Source organism: Cannabis sativa, chromosome 2 (genome assembly GCF_029168945.1).
Source record: "Cannabis sativa cultivar Pink pepper isolate KNU-18-1 chromosome 2, ASM2916894v1, whole genome shotgun sequence".
Lineage (NCBI taxonomy): Eukaryota > Viridiplantae > Streptophyta > Magnoliopsida > Rosales > Cannabaceae > Cannabis > Cannabis sativa.
Window position 1 is genome coordinate 406032 of NC_083602.1, and position 23421 is coordinate 429452.

The window sequence follows — 23421 nt, forward strand, 5'->3', positions numbered from 1 at the left end:
CGACATTGAATTAGTTTTTTTTATATAACCGGCGGGGGTGCAGAAGCACCAAAACAACAAACCAAAAGCAGAAACAAACAACTAAAGCAACAAACTAAAGCAAGAGTCAAAGCTCAAACAAACAAGAAAACCAAACTAAAACAAATGAATGTGCGGAGGAGAAGCAGAGCTTGGATCCCACTCCATTAAATCATCAAGAACAGCTGCAGGTAGCACATCAGGGCAAATTCTTCCAACCGCCTTATGCAGTCGCCCATCTAGCAACGTTATGCACCATGTAATTACACTTTCTTGAGATATGAGTGATCCCCCAATCAATGAACTTAGAACACAAATGCGTGAATCTTTCCTTCGCAAACTGAAGTCTGAAATTCGCAACTGGGGAGATCAACACTTCAAACTATTTAACTACACTGAGGTTGTCGCTTTGGAACAAAATATGAGTCACCCCCATAGAAATAGCCAAGTCTGCCGCTAAACAAACAGCAAGCGCCTCAGCCAGCATGGGATTTGTCACAGGAGTCAAAGCTGTTTTAATCGCCACAACATTGCCCCATTCATCACGAAGCACAACAGACAGCACACTCTCAGAATTGGAAATCGCAGTATCAGAATTGCAACATTTTCACGAAGAAGGTGGCGGGTTCCAACTCAGAACAACCGGAAGACTCTTCGAAGAGACCATCACATGATCCTTAATCTTAAGGGTAATTAGATCAGTATAATACGCACCATATCCTCCTCCTTTTTCCCATTAGACCTTCTATTTCTCTCTTTCCAGATTTCTTCAACAACACATAACGTATGAACCATAAACTCATCAAAAAGCACATTAGAAGGACGGTTCACATCCAGTTTAAACCAATCCATCTATTGAGCCCAAGAAGAAACATTCACTATCTCTGTCCGAATACCCCAAGCTAACTTAAACCAAATTGCTTTAGCGAAAGGGCAGAACCAGAATAGATGAAGAGAAGATTCATGGCTCTCCTTACACATGGTGCAATAGTAGAACTGTGCAGTTTGCGAAATACGCTAATAAAAGTAGAACTGTACTGATAAAAGTGATATTTCTTGTAGTAGAAGATCCCATTGGGAGTGAGGGCGTGAGAATCCCATTAGGAGGACCTAATTGGTGGTAAGGGCGCGAGGACCCCATTAGAAGTGAGGGCGCAAGGACCCCATTGGGAGGACCCATTGGGCTAAGATGGTGAGGTACAAGTCTCCGTGTAAAGTTTCCAAAATGGTGTTGAGATATTATGGTCTTTCCCGTATTCAAAGAAAATTAAACACCAATTTCCTTCAATTTTTCGAGGGATAACATCTAGCTCTCATCATCGCTCTATTTTTTATGTTTGAATTATGTATTTTAGTTTTTTTGAAAGAGAACATCAGTTCATTGATTAAACCAGAAAACTAGGATTGACAGGGGCAATCCTTCCCCAATACAAAAGGTCTTACATAGCCTTTCATTCCTGGCTTGAACAGCCAAGCTATTAACAAAAGTCAGGAAATCTCTCTTAACAAACACTAATTTGCAGTCCCTGCATTTCGACATCTGGTCCAGAATATGTAGAAATTTATCAGTCAATTTCCAATCCGGACATTTCCTTTTAGCAAAAGCTGTGACTGCTACTTGGCAATCCGAGAGAATCACTGCACCAACCCACTCCTTCTGAACGATTACCTCCACAGCTAGACCAATGGCACTCATCTCTGCCTCAAGGCTTGAGGAGCCTTCCTTACTGAAGTACCCGTAATCCCAAGTTTAATCGAATTTGTCAATCGTTGTACAAGCCATTCCGCACCAGCTTTCTTTATACGCACCATCCACCATAACCATTTTATTAAATTGATACGGAACCAAAGGCCTTGTCACCAAATGACTCCTGGAATCCGAGACCTCTCCTACCTTGTCCCCTCCAAAATCAACAAATTTCCTCCACACTTCCGTTAGCAGACTAGGAATATCCCCACACTTCCCCCCATGAATGATTGCGTTTCTCTGATTCCACACCGTGTCGCACACTGCTGCGAAACTCACCATGGCCTGAAGACGCAGGTCCTTAGACAGACCCTTCACCAGAGTTAGCACCTTCATCATCAAATTCTCGCCAGAGACCTCATTCGATTTTACAGGCAGAGGGGCACCAAGCCATAAAGCCCTCGACAAAGGACACTGCATAAATAAATGGTCAGCCGACTCGCAACAAAAGCCACACAACACACACTCCTGATTACTCTCCCCTGCATATTTATCTTTAGTCGGCAGGGCCCCTACACACAATCTCCACAAGAAAATACTCTGTCTCGGATGCATCTTCCCATCCCATGTCAATCTCCAAATCTCATTGTTGCTATTGAATCTTCCCTGCTGCTCAAACCAATAAGCCCCTTTTACACTAAACTTTCCATCCCGAGCCTCCTTCCAAATTAAAGTATCTCTCCCCAACCGATTAGACAAAGAAATTGAAAGTATTCTTTCTCCCTTCTCTCGACCAAACAAGTACAAAACGTACTCCTTTCGCCATTCCAAGGGTGATCCTCGAAGGAGGTCAGCTACAGTCCTTAGATTTGGCGCCCGGACACGGACTTCTTCCATGACAGTCCTAAATTCAACATAGTCCATCCACGGTATCCACGGTTGATACCAAATATCCACCTCTTGACCGTTAGCCAACATCATGCAAGAGAGTCGGATTCAATGGTTTGGAAAGATATTCTTGAGGCGCGGATGTATTTTAGTTAGCATCATTTAAGTTGATGATATGTTATATGTGTTGCTGTTCAATCAACAAGATGATGGTTTAAATTCTTACCTGTTGGGTTTATGTGAAAGTTAGAAGATCATTAATAGTAGATACGATATACTAAATCTTGTAATTAGAGTCTCCTAGAGTTATTGGTTACTGCACTCATTTTCCCGAATCAAACTTGGATGTAACTTTATATGCGACAACTTTTGGTTACTAGTTACTTGTTACTAGTTTTAGAATTTAGTTTGTTTGTTTAACTAGTTCCACTTTGGTTATGTTGTATTTTGATCTCTTTTGTTTTGTTTACGGAGTTTAGTAGTTCACCATTAATTTTTTATATCGACTTTTGCAAACCTAGGTAATTGATGATAGTTAGTGATGACAAGGGAGAATGGAGACTTATGAGTATTTGAATTTTTTAATCGGCAAAAAAAAATTGTGCATGGATATTTAAGTTATAAACATAATTCATATATGTATAAATTAACATAGAGATTACACTTGTTTTTATTGTAAGGGTATTTTTTTTTTTTTTTGCACCTAAAAAATATATATCCCAATTCATTTTTATATAATGTAATGGATTGTAATCTTTAATAGAAAAAAAAAATAACAATAAAAGCCCAACAAATTACTTGAATTATATTTTTAATACTATAAATTATTCAAGATATTAAGAAATACCCATTAAAATTATAATGTTCGTTAAATTAAATAATTTAATTATAATTTCTACATATACTAAATTAAATTAAAAATATCGCCTTATAACAAAAGCAAAAGTGACCATACCTAAAGATTTTCATGTAAATATATATATATATATATAGATATACATATATAATAAATTTGGGTAAATCTTTTGAAGAAAAAATGAAAAGAAAAGACTAATAATTTCTTGGTGTAATTACAAAAAGAAAAAATACCAAAAAATAAAATAAAATGAGAAGGCAGTGTAGTTGATAAGATTATAAGTAGATTAATTATTGCATAGCATATATATTACATCATATATATATATATACTATGGAATTTATTCTATATATAGATATGATTAATTAAGGATAATTAATTAGATTTTTCTTGGGTGTAAATATAATCCATATGATAAGAAGCTTCCAAAGTCCTTCTGCTCAAACATTCTTCTTCTCCAATTCCTTCTTCACATATCACTTTTTCCTTATTTTCTCCCTTAATTACATCATTCTGCATTCATTTTAAAAATTAATTAATCACATTCATCTTTTTTAGTAAATAACAAAATCAAAAATATAAATATATAAGTTCAATCTTGAGTATAGACGAGCTTATAAAAATTATTCCCTTCTAACAATATTTTTTTTATTAATTTTAAAAAATACTACATTATTTTTCTAAATAAGGGTCTAAAAATATTTTTTTCTATAACCCACTATAATTCAAAGCTCAACCCACATTTATATATATGGGTAATTACATAAAATATAATTTTTTATAAAAAAAAATTACATTTTTACATTTAAATTTTAATTTTTTTTACATTTTTACAGTTTTTTATAGAAATAAGCAAAAATAATAAAAAAAACTAAATAAAAGTAACAAGAAAATAACATCCAAACAACATCAAAAAATAATATACAAATAACACAAAATCAACAACAAATTAATAAGAGTACAATATAAAAAAAAAAACTTTATTTTCTGTAAATAAAATTATAAAAATTGTAAAAATATTTAAAATTCCGTACAACTATATTTTTGTAAAATTTTTTTGTTGTTTTTTGTGTATTTGTGAAATAATCCCAAAGAAATAATTTTATTTTTATTGCTTTTTTTGGCAAAGTTTATAAAAATTTACTTTTTTCGAAAAAAAAATAAATTATTTTATTGAAAAAATTCAAAAAAAATTATAAAATATGTAATCTTAACAAAACAAAAACAAAAACAAAACGAAACATATACCTTTTCTTGAGGTACGAGAAAATCGTTAGGGCGAGCAGCAGAGATGAATGTCACAAAACTAAGAAGAAGGGCTATTGTAAAAAATGTCATAAACTTGGCCATTTTTTTAAATTTCAAAATACTTAGACCTTATAATAATTTAATGGAGAATTTTATTATAATAATAAGGAGAAGAATATGTAGTATGGTTTGAATTTATAGAGAATGAAATATTGAAACAAATTAATGATAATTATGGCCAAAAGGATTAGATTGATTTGGAAAATAAATCCTTCTGTTGTTTTTCTTTTCTATTTAATTAGTGGATTTTGTCAAAACCTAAAAGAGAAATTTAAGGCTGAATTTCACTTATTATAGCATTACATATATAAATGGTTTTTTTGGGGGGTTAAATATAGAGATTATCCTAAAATATTGCCAATGGAGAAAAATCATTAATGCAATGTTACAACATAATCTCTCATAATTATTTAAGAATATTTGCTATTTTAAGTGAATCCACGTGGAACATAATATACATTTATGTAGAAAAAAAGAAAAATATAGAAAGCACTAAAATGGTTATAAATTTTTATGGATATCTTTTGTGTTGTTGCCAAATCCTCCATATATTTATTTCATTTAATAATTACTTTTTTTTTATGGATTTAATTATTCCTCTTAAAAAAAATAAAATTTTACAAAAAATGTATCTATTTTTTTATTTGAGAGAAAAATGAAATTATTATTAAGAGGTAAATCAGACAAAATTCATTATATCATGATATCGTTTATCAAGCAAAATCAACCAAATCAATGTAATTTACAATAATTGAAAAGAAAACCCTAATAATACTTTTTAACTATAAAAAATCAATAAGCTGTTTGTGGTGAAGCTTCAAAAATGTGCGAAGAATGCGAAATTTCTAATTTTAATAAATATGCGACAAATCATACTGAACCAATCAAATATTTTTTAATAAATAAAGTATCTATTTTGGAGAGCAAGTTTCGCACATTTACGTGTTTTTCTCTTTTTTTATGCTATCAATGGGCTGCATTGTAGATTTTTGAGTTTAGTTTTTGAGGAAATTACACTACATACATCTTTTAACTTGATATCTTTAATTTTTACTTTTTTTTAAAAAATTTATTATGTTTACCTTTTTTTTCAATCATTCTACCAATTTTACACATATTACTTCACGATAATTTTCACTCTTCTCTAATCAAAATTTTGCCCAAATTTTCCCACAAACCTATACATCCATCTACAAAGAATTCAAATCTATTATGTTTGAAATTATGTCTTAGTTATGTGAGTGTTTGAGATAATTTAGATACAATACTCATAAAAAAAAAGGTATATTTGAATTAAATTTTATTTAAAGATAAATTTAGTTAATGTATAAAAAAAAAAAAAAAAAAAAAAAAAAAAAGAGGTATTCTTCAACTTCTCACTTAGTTTTTTTGACAATATGAATGGGCTGCATGTTAGACTTTTGGGCTTGGTTACATAAATGGGGCCAATTAAGCTTGCCTTCTTAAAAATACCACTTTTGTTTAATAGTTTTGAGTTTCATATCATCTCTCTCTCTCTCTCTCTCTCTCTCTCTCTCTCTCTCTCTCTCTCTCTCTCTCTCTCTCTCTCTCTCTCTCATTTTAGCTTGATGTGACTAAAAGTCATATTTAATTACAAAAAATTTATGTTGTGACTAGAAAGTTGTCACTAAAAGTAGGCTCTTTTGTAGTAGCATGTGATAACTACATCACTTCTGAGGTTGTTAAGAGAATTTTTATTTTTGTGGTTTTTAAGGTATAAGTTTTCAAAAATATGATTTTTTTTTTCAAATTATTTTATGGGAAAATTTTAGAAAAAATTAAAAAATATATATATAGGGAAAATAGTATAAGCTAAATGGTTACCCCCTTTTGTAATTGGTTACCCTTTTGAATTTTTTCCATAAAATAATTTATTTTTGTCAAAAGAAAAACCATATTTTTGTACACAATATGAAAACCCATCAAATTTGTAATTTCTTCTATTTTATCAAAGGGATAATTATATAAGGTACTATTTTTTGTAAAAAAAAATTACATTTTTACGTTTAAAGATTTTTTTTTATATTTTTACGGTTTTCTATAGAAACAACACGAAAATAACAAGAAAACTAATAAAATTAACATAAAAATAACATCTAAATAACATCAAAACAACAACAAAAAATAACATACAAATAACAAAAAAATCAATAACAAATTAACAAGAGTACAACATAAAAAATCGTATTTTCAGTAAATAAAATCAAAAAATTGTAAAAATATTTAAAATTCTGTGAAATTGTATTTTTGTAATTGTTTTGTTATTTTTGTGTATTTGTGAAATAATCCTTAGATATCAAATATCTTGGGCTTGGGTTTAGGCATGTTCCTAGGTCCTTTAGTTAATAGTTTAGAAAAATGTTATTTTTTTAGGGAAATTTACACAATACTTAAAAACGAACTTTTTTTAACATATTTCTTTTTTATATTTTTTACGGAGTTTTCTTCTTTATTTACATGTTTTATAGATTTTTTTTTTTTTTTTTTTTTTTGCATGTTTTCACTTGTTTTTTTTTTCAACAAAAAATGTTGCTTTCACCAAAATATAAAATCCGTAAAAACATGAAGAAAAAAAAATAGTAGATCCATAAAAATATAATTTTTCGTCTTGTATATTTATGTAATAATCCCATTTTTTATGCAACATGGTCCTTTAATTTTACCAAAATATACCATTTTATATATGTTATAATTTAGAAAAATATCAAAAAACAGATTGGGCCCCCAATGCTTACAGGCCTCCCTATACATAGGGTAAGTTGAAAAATACCACTTGTATTAATCAATTAATCAATTTTACCTCTAATTTTATATTTAATTGAAACATACCTCTTTTTATATGTATTGTACCCAAAATACCCTGACATAAGAGAGTCACATAGAGAGTATCTTGAAGTGACAGGAATAAAATTGGTACAATATTTAAAAAAAGAGGTAAAAATGATACTTTAAAAAAGAGAGTAAAAATAAAAGAAGACAATATAAGAAGAGTATAGAATGTAATTTCCTCTATGTATATATATCTTCTTCTTATATATAAATTAATATATTAAATAGAATATATTATATATTTATATATGCAGAAAAGGAAGGTATATATGATGATTGCATTTGAATTAGTTTGGCAATATAAATAGGGTAAATAGTATCATGTATTTTGCAAAAGTTACAGATTGGATTCTGTGTTTTGTTAAATGACAAAATAAACCCTATATTTTCTAAAATAATAAAAATAGGACCTTGAGCTTAATTTTAGACAATTTTTTTTTTAATACAACCAACTTGAAGATAATTCCTAATACAAACAGATACAAAAAATATAAACAGTTTTGTCATAGCACTTTTAGATCGAATTATAATTAATCTTTTAAAATTAATTCAGGGTCTTATTTGTACCATTTTAGAAAATACAAGGTCCATTTTATCATTTAACAAAATACAAGATCCAATTGATAACTTTTGCAAAACACAGGGTCCAAAATAGTATTTATCCATGTAAATATGATATTATCATGATATATAGATGATAACATGGGGTTAGCAAGCCCTTAAAGCCAGGTTTTATATTCCTTCTTAAACTAATTTATTTTTAATTATTATTATTATTTTCTATTTTATGTCATATAAAGAAAATGGATGAGGTTGAGTACAGATCCTTTTATTAATAAATGCAATTATTATTCATTTATATATTTTATAAATCCTTTTATTTGCAAGAGATTTCTATTAAAAAAATATAGTTAATATTTTTTTAAAAAAAAAATGAGTAACAAAAATTATTGGTTGATTATAATCAATAAACATTAATTTGTTTCCACAAAATTTAATAAATGTTTTAGCATGATATATAGTTTCAACTCACTTTTCAAATGACTTATATTAGGTTAGGGATATTTAAGTTTTTCCAAGTACCTAAATGAATATATATATATAAATTATATATAAATATATAGTTAGTAAATTGTGTATTATTCATGAAAATTTTAGTTTCGTCCCTTTTCATGTGTTCCTTAATTATATTATGGATGTTATTTCAAATATATAATTTTCTTTTCATTAATATCCTATGAGTGTGAATAATAATAATAATAATAATAATAATAATAATAATAATAATAATAATAATAATAATAATAATTCTAGCTTATTAATTACTCATGTCCATGTACATATAATACATATTCTTTAGCTTATTCATTGGTTTTCCTTTAAATCTAGACAAGAAAATTAAATACAATTTTTTTTAAAGTATAGAGAAAATACAATGCATGAAGAATTTATTTATTTATTTATTTATTTTTGAGAAAATTAAATTAAATTTATTATTTGGTCATGTGAATAACAGCTATATAGCAATCAAAATATATGTATGTGTATATATATTTATAAAACACTACTCCAAATCGAAAGAAAGATTGAATTATATTACTTTGCTTAGATTTGAATTTTAGAGTACATAACACATAATTAATTAGTCTTCTAAATAAAACCCTTCTATACCTCCTCTATATAAAGGACTAATCCCACTCATAATATTATCATCTATACATATAAATATATATAATATTACATCAACGTAATAATATAAATATGGTTAGCTCAAACTTATTTAGGGTTTTGATAATTCTATCAATGATGGTGGTTTTAATTAAAGGAGCCCCTAACAAAGTAAAGTGTCAAGACAAACACTATCCATATTGTCAAAATGAGCTTTATTGTCCGGCCACTTGTCCTGAGTGGTGCACCGTTGATTGTGCCACGTGTCAACCCATCTGCTCCTCGCCACCAACTTTGTCACCACCGCCCATTACTCCACCGCTATCGCCTCCTTCACGGGAGGGTGCCGCAGCAAAGAAAGCGAGATGTAAGAACAAGAATTATCCTAATTGTTATGGCTTGGAACAAAGTTGCCCTGGTGATTGTCGTGACCAATGTGAAGTGGATTGTGTTACATGTAGCCCTGTTTGTTGTAAGTTTCTCGTAAACTACTTAATTAATAATTTTTTAAAAAAAGATTGTTGCTATTTATTATTTTGATAAATTTAATCACACTAAATACAATATTTATTTAATTACTAAAATTTTATTGTTAATTGTATTCATAATATATAAATTAAATTCCTTAATTAAAAAATATTTTTATAAAAAGCGACATAATTAAGTTCTTAATAAGAATGTTGCAATTAATCTTGAAAATGTAGATTGCAATAGGCCAGGAGCTGTGTGTCAAGATCCTCGCTTCATTGGTGGTGATGGAATTACCTTTTACTTCCACGGCAAGAAAGATCACAACTTTTGCTTGGTTTCTGACTCGAACCTTCACATAAATGCCTACTTCATTGGAAAACGAAACCCTAGCATGACTAGAGACTTCACTTGGGTACAATCGCTTGGAATCCTTTTTGACAACCACAAACTCTTCATTGGCGCCAAGAAGACTTCTACATGGAGCAACAATGTGGATCGTATCTCCCTCGCCTTTGATGGGGAGCCTGTTATTCTCCCTGTTGGCGAGGGAGCTGCGTGGCAGTCTCATGAGTCCTCCATAATTGTGTTGAGGACTCAGGATGCAAATTCTGTAGAAATTGAAGTGGAAGGTAATTTCAAGATCAAAGCGACGGTGGTGCCTATCACCGAGAGGGAGTCACGAATTCATCGATATGGCATCACTGAGGATAACTGTTTTGCCCATCTTGATTTGAGCTTCAAGTTTTATGCTTTGAGTGGGGATGTCAATGGTGTTTTAGGTCAGACTTATGGAAAGAACTATGTGAGTCGAGTGAAGATGGGAGTGGCTGTGCCAGTGCTTGGTGGCGAGAGAGAATTTACTGCTTCAAACCTATTTGTAACGGATTGTGTGGCGGCAAGATTCGATGGGAGGTTTGGAAAAGGTAAGGGTGGTTTTGAAGAGTTTGTTGGTATGGAGTGTGGTAGTGGAATGGGTGGTCATGGTGTTGTGTGCAAGAAGTAGAAGTGATGATATGAATATAGGGTTTTATGGAATAATTATGGGAAATGTTATTGATTTTATTATTAATAAAAAGTATTTTTTTTTAAGAGAACTGTTTTTCCTTTCAAAAAAAATTAAAATAAAAGTATGGTACCCTTTAATAAAGAACAATTTTTATTTTTCTAATTATAATATACTTTTGAATTAAGATTAATTATAAATCGTAATTATTTTGTTATTACTAAAAGGTTAATTTGTCATAAATTGGCCGTTAAAATCATAAATAAGGGAAATAACCGATAATAAAAGGACAATTTGTGAAGATTTTGTGGAAGCAATTGGATTCATTGATGTACTAACAAACCAATAAAAAACAAAGCTTCCATTTATTAATCTAATAATTAAAGTGGTGAATAATCACCATAATTGTTAAGAAAAATAAAAAACCACAAAATTAAATATAATAATAAAAAATGAAGCACCACACCGCACAGCAAACCGATAATTACAACAATCTACAACCTCGACGGAAGCAAACCCCCAATCGAAAAGAATAATTATAAGGCTAATTAGTAATTTTTCCCCTGAACTTTGACATGTACTAAATTGTGCCCCTGAACTTTTTTGGCCATTAAAAATTCCCCCTGAACTATTGAGATTGTTAAATTTAAGGACTTTTGTCTAATTTCATTCAATTTTACTGTTTCAGTGATTGTTTATGTACTAAACTATGCTCCTTAAACTTTGATATTTACCAAATCATGCACCTCAAACTTTGATATGTATTAAATCATACCCCTTGAACTTTCATCCATGTTAAATTTTTTTTACTAAAATTAGACAAAAATCCTTAAATTTAACAATCTCAATAGTTCGAGCGAAATTCTTAACGCTCAAAAAAGTTCAAGGGGCACGATTTAGTACATGTCAAAGTTCGGGGGAAAAAATTACTAATTAGCCTAATTATAAATGAAAATTAGAATAGTAATCAATATTAATTGTATGTATTTAATTATATTTCAACTATGAAATTAATATATTTTCATTTATAGTTTATCATCATTAATTTATTGAATAAAAATAATAGACCGTACTGCTTTAATGGTGTTATTATATCAAATTTAATTTATTTTTAGTTTTTGTTAATTAAATCTTATAACTAAATGGATTTGAATCATCAATTAGATATGATCAATGCATAAGTGGAAAGTCAATATTTAACACCTTTACAATTGATTAATTTTGGAATGTCATGTATATATGTTGTATATTTTAATTTAAATAAAATTATGAGTTTGAGCATTATTATTGTGTTATTTTTTTTAAAATTAAAAAAAATAATACTTTTAAAAATTCAGATTCTCATTATAATGACAGGTGACCACACAAAATTAAGCATGTGATTCGACTACTGAGAATAATTATATATATCTTAATAATTTATAATATTTATGGTTAAGTAAAGGTTAATTAAGAAGCTATTATGGATAATTAAATTCCCCACGTGTATATTAATTTTTTAATATATTATTATATGATGGTCAACTTTTTCTAATTTAGAGATTAGAAAGTGAAATGGCACTCAAATTAAAGCTATAAGAATCTTACCTTATTATTATTGTTATTATTATTTATACTATAAATATTAATATATATTTTATTAATTTTATTTGTAACAAATTAATTAAAACATGAGGTGATAAATTCGTAGTCTTATATTTTTTATAGTCAAATAAACTCATCATGATCAAATTAATTAAAATCTAGATAATTAATTAATAATTAATGGTTGAAAATGACATTAGTGTGTTCTTTCATGCCGTTTACCTAACACAATATATTCCAAAAACCAATTAATTAATTAATCTTATATTATATTATATTAAATTACTTTTCATTGCTAACTTTTTTGTAGTTCAACAAGGAATTTGTGTTAATAAATAAGGCTTTTATAAAGCTAGCACACACACATATATTAATATTTTTTTCTTTCACGTTTTGAAGATTTTATTTAAAATATTTAATATATATATATATGATATTATTATTTAATTAATTAAGGGAATTGTACATAATATTGATTGATTAAATCTTCAATATTAGTAATTTTCTACCCCAAAAAGAAAAACTTCAATAGTATATTGAGCATATTTTGCAGGTTATATATAGTTTCTTTATTTTAATTTTCTTTTTATTACATTTTTTACATTAAATAAAAAAAAAGGCACATATATACCATTTAAATTTTTATGTCTTATATATTTTGGTTACATATTAACCCTCTATTTTATCAAATTAATGGTACAAAATAAACTTCTTAATATTTTTTATATTTTGTAAAAAAAAAAAAACAACAACAATAATAAGATCGTTATATATATATAAATAAAACATGAAATACTTTTTTTTAAAAAAATAATACTTTCCAATTAGAAGAAAACAAAAAACAAACTATTTTTTTTTAAATAAAAATCATTTTATTTTTAAAGAATCTCAAAATTTGTTTTGAAAAAAAAAAAATTCTAATAAACATATATTTATAAAAATACATAATAATTTTAGGTAAAGAAAAAAGGTAGGATATGATCTTATATATTAAGGTTAATTTTAACCAAAAAAAAAAGTTTAATTATTAGGTTTTTTACATTATTAAGTAAATATAAAAATAATTTGATGTGAATTAATTAGTCCACCATTTAAGGATGATAATATGTAATTCAATAGGTACGAGTAATCTGATTATACTAAATATATATATATATATTTACACATGATAATTAATGTATTACTTTTTTCTAATAGTACTTATATTTATGAGATCAATATTTTACAAAGTACTATATTATATATATATATAGATTATATCATTACTCTATATAGATTATATCATTATACTCAATTCGATCAATTTATATATATATATATAGGCTGCACATTGGATGATATTTGAGATATTATTTATAAGAGAAAGAATATATATTTGAAATGGAATACCATTGAAAGAAAAAAAAAAGAATGAATTATTTAATTAATATAATATAATATAATATTTATGGGAATGTCTACAGTACACCCCAATCAAGGGGTGTTTCGATAGATCTCCTATCTTTTTCAATACTTAAAAGAAAATTAGTCTAATTCTTTTTTATGATCATTTATGTTATAATTATTAGGACTATCTATAAATTTTTAGAAAATTTCAAATAATTTACAATGTCGAAAATAAAATTTATATATTTTATTATTTTTTTCTTATACGTGTGGTTAATAATTGTTTAAATTTTATATTCAGCATTGTAAACTATTTAAAATTTTCTAAAAATTTACAAATAGTCATAAATAGCTACATTGTATGATCATAAAAAAAAATTAGCTTAAAAAAAATTCTAGATGTGGAAATAAATATATAATAATATGAATAACATTATATATATTTATAAAAAAAAATAGAAAGATAAGATAATTTACAACTATTTGAATTCACTTGATATGGTCACCATTTTATATATATGCAATATTATAGCTAGTATATAGTGTAAGTAGATTCATAAAATCAATAAATATAGTCTCTCAATACAAAATAATATAATAACTTACATAAAAATGATATCATGATCACGATATTATTTCGATGATAAAAAAATATTTAATGGCTATGTCAATGAAATTTTATTTTTTTATTTTGTTTCTCTATTATTTAAAGATTGAGCACTCTAAAAATAGCAAGAATCTCTTAGGAGGAAGAAGAAAAAAAAAAGATATGTAAGATAATAAAGCTAGAGGACAACCAATAAATGTCTAAAAATTTGGGACCATTTATACTATATGGCCTATATAAGTATAGGTATATTAGGGTTAGCAAACAATGTCAACTCTTGTAACATCTTATATTAAGTATACATTAATAATAATACAATAATATTATTCAACCACACGTTATATATTTTTGAAAGATAAAATAAATTATTAGTGTCTAGTACTTTTGTCCGTGTCTTATCTCTATTAGTCTAATAAGTGTTAGGTCCTATATAACTTATAAAAATAACTTTTAGAAAATATTGTGTTAATCAATCGTGAAACGTCACCTATAGCAGGTGTTATACACCACTACTAGTGCCCAAATAGAATGCTCTTTTCAAAATGCTAAAATGTATCAGTAGTGCTTAATACATTTTGAGGTGTTATATTGTTATTGGTGTAATTATTAAGTATCTGGTCTCATATAATTTAATTTAACTTTTAAAGACGAGCATTATTGCTATTGTGTACTAGTGGTATCCAATACTTTTCATAAGTGGCGTCTCACGATTGGTTAGCGATATTACTTAAAAACTATTTTTTTAAGTTATATGAGACCTGATAATTAATTAGATTAATAGTAGTATGACACCAAGAAGGGCGCTAGATAGACACCAATAGTGTTTTTTAGTAATTCTCAAAGAATATCAATAACCAATAGTAAGAATCCAACCGTAAACCCAATGAAGAACAAGGTGGGGCTTTGCCCATGCTCATTTTTTTCTTTTTTAATATTGTACATATATAAATAAATATTAAGATAAAAATTAATTATGTATAATAAAATAAGTGTGCGCCCCTCTTACATAAACATATATAGTTAGATTTAGATATTATATTATTTTAATAACTATTCTGCCTACGCTTGATTAAAATTTTAGGTCTGCTAACTTATAAGTAATGTGAGACACTACTAATACACAATAATATATATATATTCATTTTAAAAGAAAGTGTCGCGTTCAAACCCTACTAAATTTGTTTATTTTGGTGGTGATAAAATATAATAATAATTATTTTTTGCCTCACATTTAAACCGCAATCTAAATAATGACATGGCAAAATGCGATTGGTCGAATTTTTTTTTGTAAAGTTATTAGTAAAAATGAAAAATACTAAGCATTATTTGGTACGAAAGAAAAAAGAAAATCTCTAACAAAAAGTTAATGTACTCTTACCTTTAAATTAATTATTAATTTAATGACTTTTTTGGAAAATTAATTCAACAATTTTATACTTTTCTGATATCTTTATAATTTCATACTTAAGTAATAATTTAAAGATATACCTACACCCTCCAATCAATTACACTATGTTTGGTTAGATGGAAGGAAATTAAGAAGATGGAAGGGATTAAACTTTACATAACATATTTTTATTTTCTGTTTTTTAAATTGAAAAACAAAAAAAGTCTTGTCTTTTGACATGTTGTGAGAAAGTTTGTTTTGTCCATTGTTGTTCTTTGTTCGTTGGTTCTTGTCCAGTTTGTGTTTAAGGTTTGAGTTGAGTCATGGCTTCAAGTAGTCATCAGGTTAATGAGTTAGATGAAAAGTATGCACAGATACAAATTGATGATAAAGAGGAGGGAATATTGATTGAAGGGGAGGTTGAGGGTGAGGAGTTGGTGTTTGATGATAGATGGTGCCTTGTAGGAAAGTTTTTGACAGGAAGAAGTATTGACTTTGATGCCATGAGACATTTGATGGCTTCTCTATGGCAACCGGGAAAGGGAGTCTATATTAAGGAATTGGATACAAATCGATATTTGTTTCAATTTTATCATGAAATTGATATTCAAAATGTAATCGATGGTAGCCCATGGACTTTTAATAAGTCTCAGTTGATCTTTCATAGGCTGAAGAGAGGGGAAAATCCTAGGATGGTACATCTTCATAAACTCGATATGTGGGTTCAAGTCCATGATCTTGTATCTGGGTTCATGATGGAGAAGGTGGTGCGAAGTGCAGGGGGATATGTGGGAACCTTTGTTAAAACTGATCCTAAAAACTTCAATGGTATTTGGCGTGATTACTTACGGGTTCAGGCAACCATAGATATCGAGAAACCATTGAAAAGGAGGATAAAGTTGTGTAAGGAGAATGGCGATTGGATTTGGGCCATTTTGCTTTGTTTGTGGCATCATTGGGCATTCAGAATGATTTTGTCCAAAACGATTTGAGCAAGACTTAGATCAAATTGTTAAACCTTTCGCTATTGGAATAAAGGCGCAGCTTCCGAAAAGGAATTACTTAATTGGAGCACAATGGCTCAAAACTAGAAATGAAGATCCTAAACTGATTGTTGGTGGTCGCGTTCGTCGGACAGGGGCTGATGCCCAGGGAGTTGATGAAGCAAAAATCATGAAAATTGATTCCGTGATTTTTGGACGTAATGGGGACCCTTAATTTTAGGTGATGACATCCAGGGGAGTAATGGTGGAGATATCCAAAAAGGCAAGAATGTGGTGGAAATTGAAGACACTGGTAATATGGAAAGAGTCAACTTTCCTCATAAAGAGAGGACTCTTTATTTGGAAACAAAAAAAGGAGGATGCATACAGGAGACGTGAGGAGAGGGAGTGATGTGGCAATGGAAAATGAAGACTTGGGTATGGCACAAGAAGTTGAGATTGAAGTGGGATCAAAAAAACATGATAAAGGTGGGCCTTGGTTCTCCGGCCCACCAGAAATTATGAGTCTAATCTCTTGGAATTGCCATGGGCTTGGGAACCCATGGGCCTTTCAATTCATAAAGGACCTTGTTGTCCAAAAGAAGCCCAATATAGTTTTTCTTTGTGAAACGCTGTCTAGAAAGGATATGGTAAAAAGTTGCGAGTATCTCTTGGGTTTGAAGGAGCTATGGCTGTTGATGTACAAGGACGAAGTAGTGGTGTTGCTATGTTATGGAGGGATAATGCTGAAATTCAGGTTCTTGGCTTTGGTACAAACTATAATGACATATCTGTTAATAGTAGTGAGGATGGAAGATGGAGACTTACGGGACTTTATGGGGAGCCGAATAGAAATTTGAGGAGGAGAACTTGGGAGTTATTGAGGAGTTTGAAGGAGAGATATGATCTTCCTTGGTGTATTATTGGTGACCTTAACAATGTGACATCTCAACAAGACAAGTGTGGTGGCAATTTGTACCCGAATTGGCTTATTGAGGGTTTTTGTGGAGCGTTGGAGGATTGTGAACTTCAAGATATGGAATTGAATGGTTACCCGTATACTTGGGAGCGTGGATGAGGTACTAATGATTGGATAGAAGTCTGAATTGATAGAGCTCTAGTTTCTCAACAATGGATGGATTTATTTCTCACGGGTAAACTCTTTAACTTAGAGGTTTCTACCTCTGATCATGGCCCGTTGTTATTGGCTACTGTTAATGTCGTGGCCCCTGCTAGGAATAAAATTTTCAGGTTTGAAAATTGTTGGTTGAAGGAGCCTATTTGTTTGAAGATGGTGGAAGATATGTGGCTTCAAACAGCCGGTTTGCCATTGATGGATAAAGTGCAACAATGTGGAGAAATGTTACTTGTGTGGGGCAGTGACTATACGGGAAATTTTAAGAAGAGAATCCATGAGTGTAAAGTTGAAATCCGAAGGTGGAAGAAAGCAAGAGATATTGTTGCTGACAATAATTATAAAGCTGCCCAAATTAATTTGAATAATATCTTGCTGCACCGCGAGATATTTTGGAAGCAAAGAAGCAAGCAACAGGGGCTAAGAGGAGGGGATCAAAACTCCAAATTTTTCCACGCCAAAGTAACCTCGAGATGTCAAAATAATCTTATACAAAAGCTGAAAAATAATGATGGAGAGTGGGTTGGTTGGGAAGATGATTTACCAACTGTGGTAACTGATTATTTTCAGCAACTTTTTGGTTATGAAGATGTTGTTTTTGGTGATGCGCTCAACTGCGTACAATCGAGTGTTACTGAGGAGCAAAATGTTTTATTGCTGGAAAGTGTTACTACTGAAGAGATTAAAAAAGCTCTATTCCAAATGCATCCTGATAAGTCCCCAGGCCCCGATGGTATGACTCCGGTTTTCTACCAAAAATTTTGGCATATTGTGGGAGATGATATTGTTAATTTGGTAAGATCTTTTTTCAATAATGGGACTCTCCCTCGTGATCTGAATAATACAAATATTATCTTGATCCCAAAGAAAAAGGTTCCCGAGCTAATGAGTGATCTCCGGCCGATTTCCTTGTGTAATGTGGTTTATAAAGTTATCTCAAAGGTGCTTGCTAATAGATTGAAACTTGCTTTGCCTGATGTTATATCAACCACTCAAAGTGCTTTTCTTCCAGGGCATTTGATCTCTGATAATATAATGGTATCTTTTGGATTATGCATTACTTGAAAAGAAAAAGGGTGGGTAAGGATGGTTTTATGGCACTCAAACTCGACATGAGCAAGGCTTATGATCTTGTTGGTTGGCCTTTCTTGGAAGCTATGATGCTTAGAATGGGTTTTTGCTGCAAAGTAGTCTCCCACATTATGTGTTGTGTGTCCACGGTTACTTATAATGTTACTTATGGAGGGAAGATTATGGGGCCTATTTATCCTGGGAGAGGTATTAGGCAGGGAGATCCACTATCCTCCTACCTATTTTTGGTGTGTGCTGAGGGACTTTCTTCTCTATTGCAACAATATGAACGCAATCGTTGGTTGACTGGCTGCCAAGTTGCTAGAGGAGCCCCTCGTGTTTCTCATATGCTATTTGTTGACGATAGCTATGTGTACTGTAAGACTAATGAGGATGAAGCTGCAAGAGTGTTACAACTCCTTCAAGTGTATCAACGAACTTCTGGTCAGCAGGTGAATTATGCTAAGTCATCCATCTTTTTCAGTAATAATACTAGTGTTGATACTAGACAAAGAATGTGTGAGATGTTGGGGATGGTGGAGGCTTTGGATAATAGCTTTTACTTGGGTTTGCCGTGCATTATGGGAATGAATAAAAATGCTATCTTGGGTTTCGTTAAGGACAAAATGCAAAAGAAAATCTTCTCTTGGGAAAGTCGTTTTTTGTCAAAGGCGGGCAAGGAAGTTTTGATTAAGTCAGTTGCTCAAGCATTGCCTTTCTATGCTATAAGTGTGTTCTTGTTGACAAAAGAGATTTTTTCTAACCTTGAGGGTTTAATGTCTAAATTTTGGTGGAAATCTCAAGCAAACTCTTCTAGTAAGAGTGTAAGTTGGATGAGTTGGAAGAGGTTTTGTCGACACAAATATAATGGTGGTATTGGCTTTCGGGATCTTCATAATTATAATTTAACTTTTCTTGGTAAAAGGAAAATCTCTAAGAAAAAGTTAATGTACTCTTACCTTTAAATTAATTATTAATTTAATGATTTTTTTGGAAAATTAATTCAACAATTTTATACTTTTTTCTTATATCTTTATAATTTCATACTTAAGTAATAATTTAAAGAACTTTTCTAAAGAATATATTTTTTTTTCTTTTCTTTTTGCATCTAATAATTAATTATATATTTCTCAGTTTCCGTAATTATTGTAGCCAGAGTTCCCAAAACAATAAATATTTTATTCACATGTATTTATTTTGGATCATTTGTGTTTACTTTTTTCTGACTATATATTAATTGCTATATTTATATGAATGTTAATTATTTTTCAGTTCTTTATGTTTAGTTTATTTTGAAAGTACATTTTCTGATCGAGTATAAGAGATGATGATGTTGAAAGTAGAGGAATTAAGTACATTTCAACTACTCATCTCTATATTAAATATTACTCTTCCCATGTTTTTTTTTGTCTAATTATTACATCATTAATAAATTTAAATACTTAAATATTTATAATTTTCTTTCCATGCTAAAAAAATATTTTTTCCAAAGTAAAAATATTTAGGAAGGATATTTACCATCAAGAATAACTTTACTTAAAAGAAGAAGAGAAATTAGAATGCCAACAAGTATTTATTATAGAATTCAACCGACTTAGTAGTACCCATTTTTGGAATATTCAAGAATGAAAAACAACTTTAGTGATTAGTATTCAACAACATTGTCCCACATGAATTAAATGTAAAAATATTGAATCATATATAAGAACATGAACTACTTCACTTATCATCGAGTAAAAAAATCGTTAGTAAATGAATCAAAATTACTCTTTAATAGATGAATGGTATTTTTTATTTTTGTAACGATGTATATTTCTATATTAATGATATATATTTAGTTATATGAGATTTTAATTATATTGAAATGAAAAATAATCATATACAAATAAGGTCGGTCCAAGTATTTTGGGGGTTTTATGCAAAATCTTAAAATTTAGTTCTTTAAAAGAAAATTACGTACATTAAAACTATAATTTTATTACTACGCCTTTTTTTTTTTTTAAAGATTCGTTCATAAATTTTCAATTATAAATTTTTTATTTATATATATAATAAGAAAAAAGAGACAACAATAAGCCTGTATACAAATAAAGAGGACTTCGAAGCCAGAGAACAAATATTAAAATGGTAATCAAAATAACTCACAACATTATTTTATAAGTACACATGACTGTGTCATGATGTGTTGTTGTGTACATTTTCTATATATATCCATACATAAACATATATATATATATATATATACGTACTTAAAAGTACAAAATCCCATTTGCCACTATATATGATATTCGTACCATGAATTTCCAAAATTCATGAATGAACATGAACATATATATTATGTAGCTTCTTCATTTTCTAAATCTTGGTTAGTGCAAGTTATTATAATATATATAGGTGTGGGCTATAATTAATGATGTGAATAATCTATATATATATTACATTATATAACAACTCTATATATATATATATAAAGTAACTAATTAGTAACTAGTTCCTCTTTAATACACGAACCGGAAGACCACCTCTAACGGTAGCAGTCAAACCCGGACTAAACCGGGGCTCCGAATTTGACCCGACAACCCGAATATCAAACTGTCTAATAAGACTTAAAGCAACAGCTTTAATCTCCATTATGGCCATTTCTTTACCCAAACAAACCCGAAACCCGGCTTGAAAAACCGGGTACTTGTACGGACAAGCGTGTACAAAAACCCCATCCTTATTAAGCCACCTCTCGGGTTTAAACTCGAGACAATCGGGTCCCCATATCCGCTCCATCCGACCCATAGCGTACGGGTGGTAAGTAACCCTCGTACCCTTCCGTACAAAAGTCCCGTCAGGAAGAACGTCGTCTTCCTGACAGAACTTCGAGTCAATTTGTATCGGCGGGAACAGCCTCATGCTCTCGTGGACCGCCGCGTGCAGGTAGTTCATCTCTCTCATCTCGCCGTATCCCGCCACAACCGGGTCACCCGACCCGGATATAACCCGACCCGCTTCTTCTCGGATCTTGGACTCGACTTCCGGGTGCTCCGAAATCAAGTAGAAGAAACTTGTCAGAGCCGAAGAAACCGTGTCTCGACCGGCTAAGAGGAAGCTAACGACTATGTCGCGAAGATAACGGTCATCGTCGATTGAAGCCATGAATCGGGAAAGAAGGTCTCGTTTGTCGGCGAAACCCATTTTCCGGCGATGGGTTATCATCTGGGTGGCTAAATCGTCCACCATTTTAACGGCTTGTTTCAGCTTCTTCTCCGAGCCGATGTTGAAAAGTCTCTTGATTTTCCATATAATAGGCGAAGCCGTCATGGCTCGCTCGGCTGAGATTTTGGAAGCCAAATCAAATGCGGCTGCGAATTCGGGTATGGGCATGGATAGTTTCAAACAACCCGGGTCCAACCCGAATGAAAAAAGGCATATATTATCAAAAGAAAATCTTCTAAACACATCTTGTAAATCCAAAACGACGTCGTTTCCTTCAAGAATAGGAATAAGCCTGTTCTGAATTTCCGAAGCCACAATTTCAAACGCGTAACTCTTAACCGTCGTACTCCCAAGTTCCAAACTCGCCATTTTTCTCTGAAATCGCCACGTGTCACCATCGACGTTAAAAATTCCTCGACCGAGTAAATCGCCGAGAATCATCGAAAACGGTTTTCCTTTGGGGTAATTATCGAATCTGGTCTTGAGAATATACTCAACGTTTTCCGGGTTGGCCGTGACGATGTTGTTAAGGACGTGAAAATGAATCGTTGAAGTCAACGATTTTTTGAGAAGGTGTGTGTACCAATCGCAGAGGTTGAGAAAATCGGCTGACCAAGTCGCCGATAAGAATGAACGGCAGAGATGGCAGTTACACCAGGGTTTGATTCTGAAGAGAAAGACTAAGAAAGAGAAGAATGAGAAGAAGAAAGTGAAAGTGAAGAAGAGAAGAGCAAGAGTAGTAGTAGCCATGGAATCCATATGAAACGACTGCGTTTTATGAGAGAGAGAGTCTGTTTTGAGGTTTTTTTGGGTTTGGTTTTTTGAGTTATATATATAAGAAGAATTATTATTATTATTAAAGTGCATGAACAACACGTGGGGAAAAAAGAGGAAGGGGTGACGTAAGCATTAGGTTTAATATAGCACGTGGGATATGTCTGGTTATTCAGTCACTTACTTTACTTAAATCAAAACTTGCTGTCTCCTGTCTGGTTTTTTCCACGTCATCATTATTACTATTGTATTGTTGTTTTTTTTTTTTTTTTTTTTTTTTTTTTGAGATAAAACTCTTGTTTTGTTGTTAAATGTTGTTTTATACTTAGAGTATAAATACTTAAATTTAATTTATAATTTTAAATAAATATATAATTTTAATTTTTAATAATTATAATATGAGTTTTAAAAATATAATTCAAGTATTATTACAGTTATTTATTTACAACTTACAACTAAGAGTTAAATTTAAATATTTATAATGCAAATTACTCTTTTATATTTTATATTTATTATAATAATAAAATAAATTCTGTATTTT

General features: G+C 30.1%; 5 protein-coding genes across 5 annotated transcripts; 2 read left to right on the forward strand and 3 right to left on the reverse strand.

The window, feature by feature from the left end:
- Positions 1-1396: 1396 nt before the first annotated feature.
- LOC115719078 (uncharacterized) lies at positions 1397-2683 on the reverse strand. Its single transcript, XM_030647982.2, has 2 exons — positions 1860-2683; positions 1397-1745 (listed from the first exon to the last, which is right to left on the reverse strand). Exons 1-2 carry the CDS (start codon positions 2681-2683, stop codon positions 1397-1399), a joined length of 1173 nt encoding a protein of 390 aa, XP_030503842.2.
- A 1034-nt stretch (positions 2684-3717) lies between these two features.
- Positions 3718-5360, reverse strand: LOC133033888 (phytosulfokines 3-like). The gene is made up of 2 exons (XM_061108951.1): positions 4698-5360; positions 3718-3962 (listed from the first exon to the last, which is right to left on the reverse strand). The coding sequence occupies exons 1-2, from the start codon at positions 4797-4799 to the stop codon at positions 3825-3827; spliced, it is 240 nt and encodes a 79-aa protein (XP_060964934.1). The 5' UTR covers positions 4800-5360; the 3' UTR covers positions 3718-3824.
- Positions 5361-9312: 3952 nt separating this feature from the next.
- LOC115721352 (uncharacterized) lies at positions 9313-10918 on the forward strand. Its single transcript, XM_030650632.2, has 2 exons — positions 9313-9747; positions 9980-10918. Exons 1-2 carry the CDS (start codon positions 9369-9371, stop codon positions 10747-10749), a joined length of 1149 nt encoding a protein of 382 aa, XP_030506492.2. The 5' UTR covers positions 9313-9368; the 3' UTR covers positions 10750-10918.
- An 8007-nt stretch (positions 10919-18925) lies between these two features.
- LOC115719079 (uncharacterized) lies at positions 18926-19867 on the forward strand. Its single transcript, XM_030647983.2, has one exon. It carries the CDS (start codon positions 18926-18928, stop codon positions 19865-19867), a length of 942 nt encoding a protein of 313 aa, XP_030503843.2.
- Positions 19868-21021: 1154 nt separating this feature from the next.
- On the reverse strand, positions 21022-22909 carry LOC115721128 (cytochrome P450 94C1). Its single transcript, XM_030650376.2, has one exon. It carries the CDS (start codon positions 22863-22865, stop codon positions 21390-21392), a length of 1476 nt encoding a protein of 491 aa, XP_030506236.2. The 5' UTR covers positions 22866-22909; the 3' UTR covers positions 21022-21389.
- Between the last annotated feature and the right edge of the window lie 512 nt (positions 22910-23421).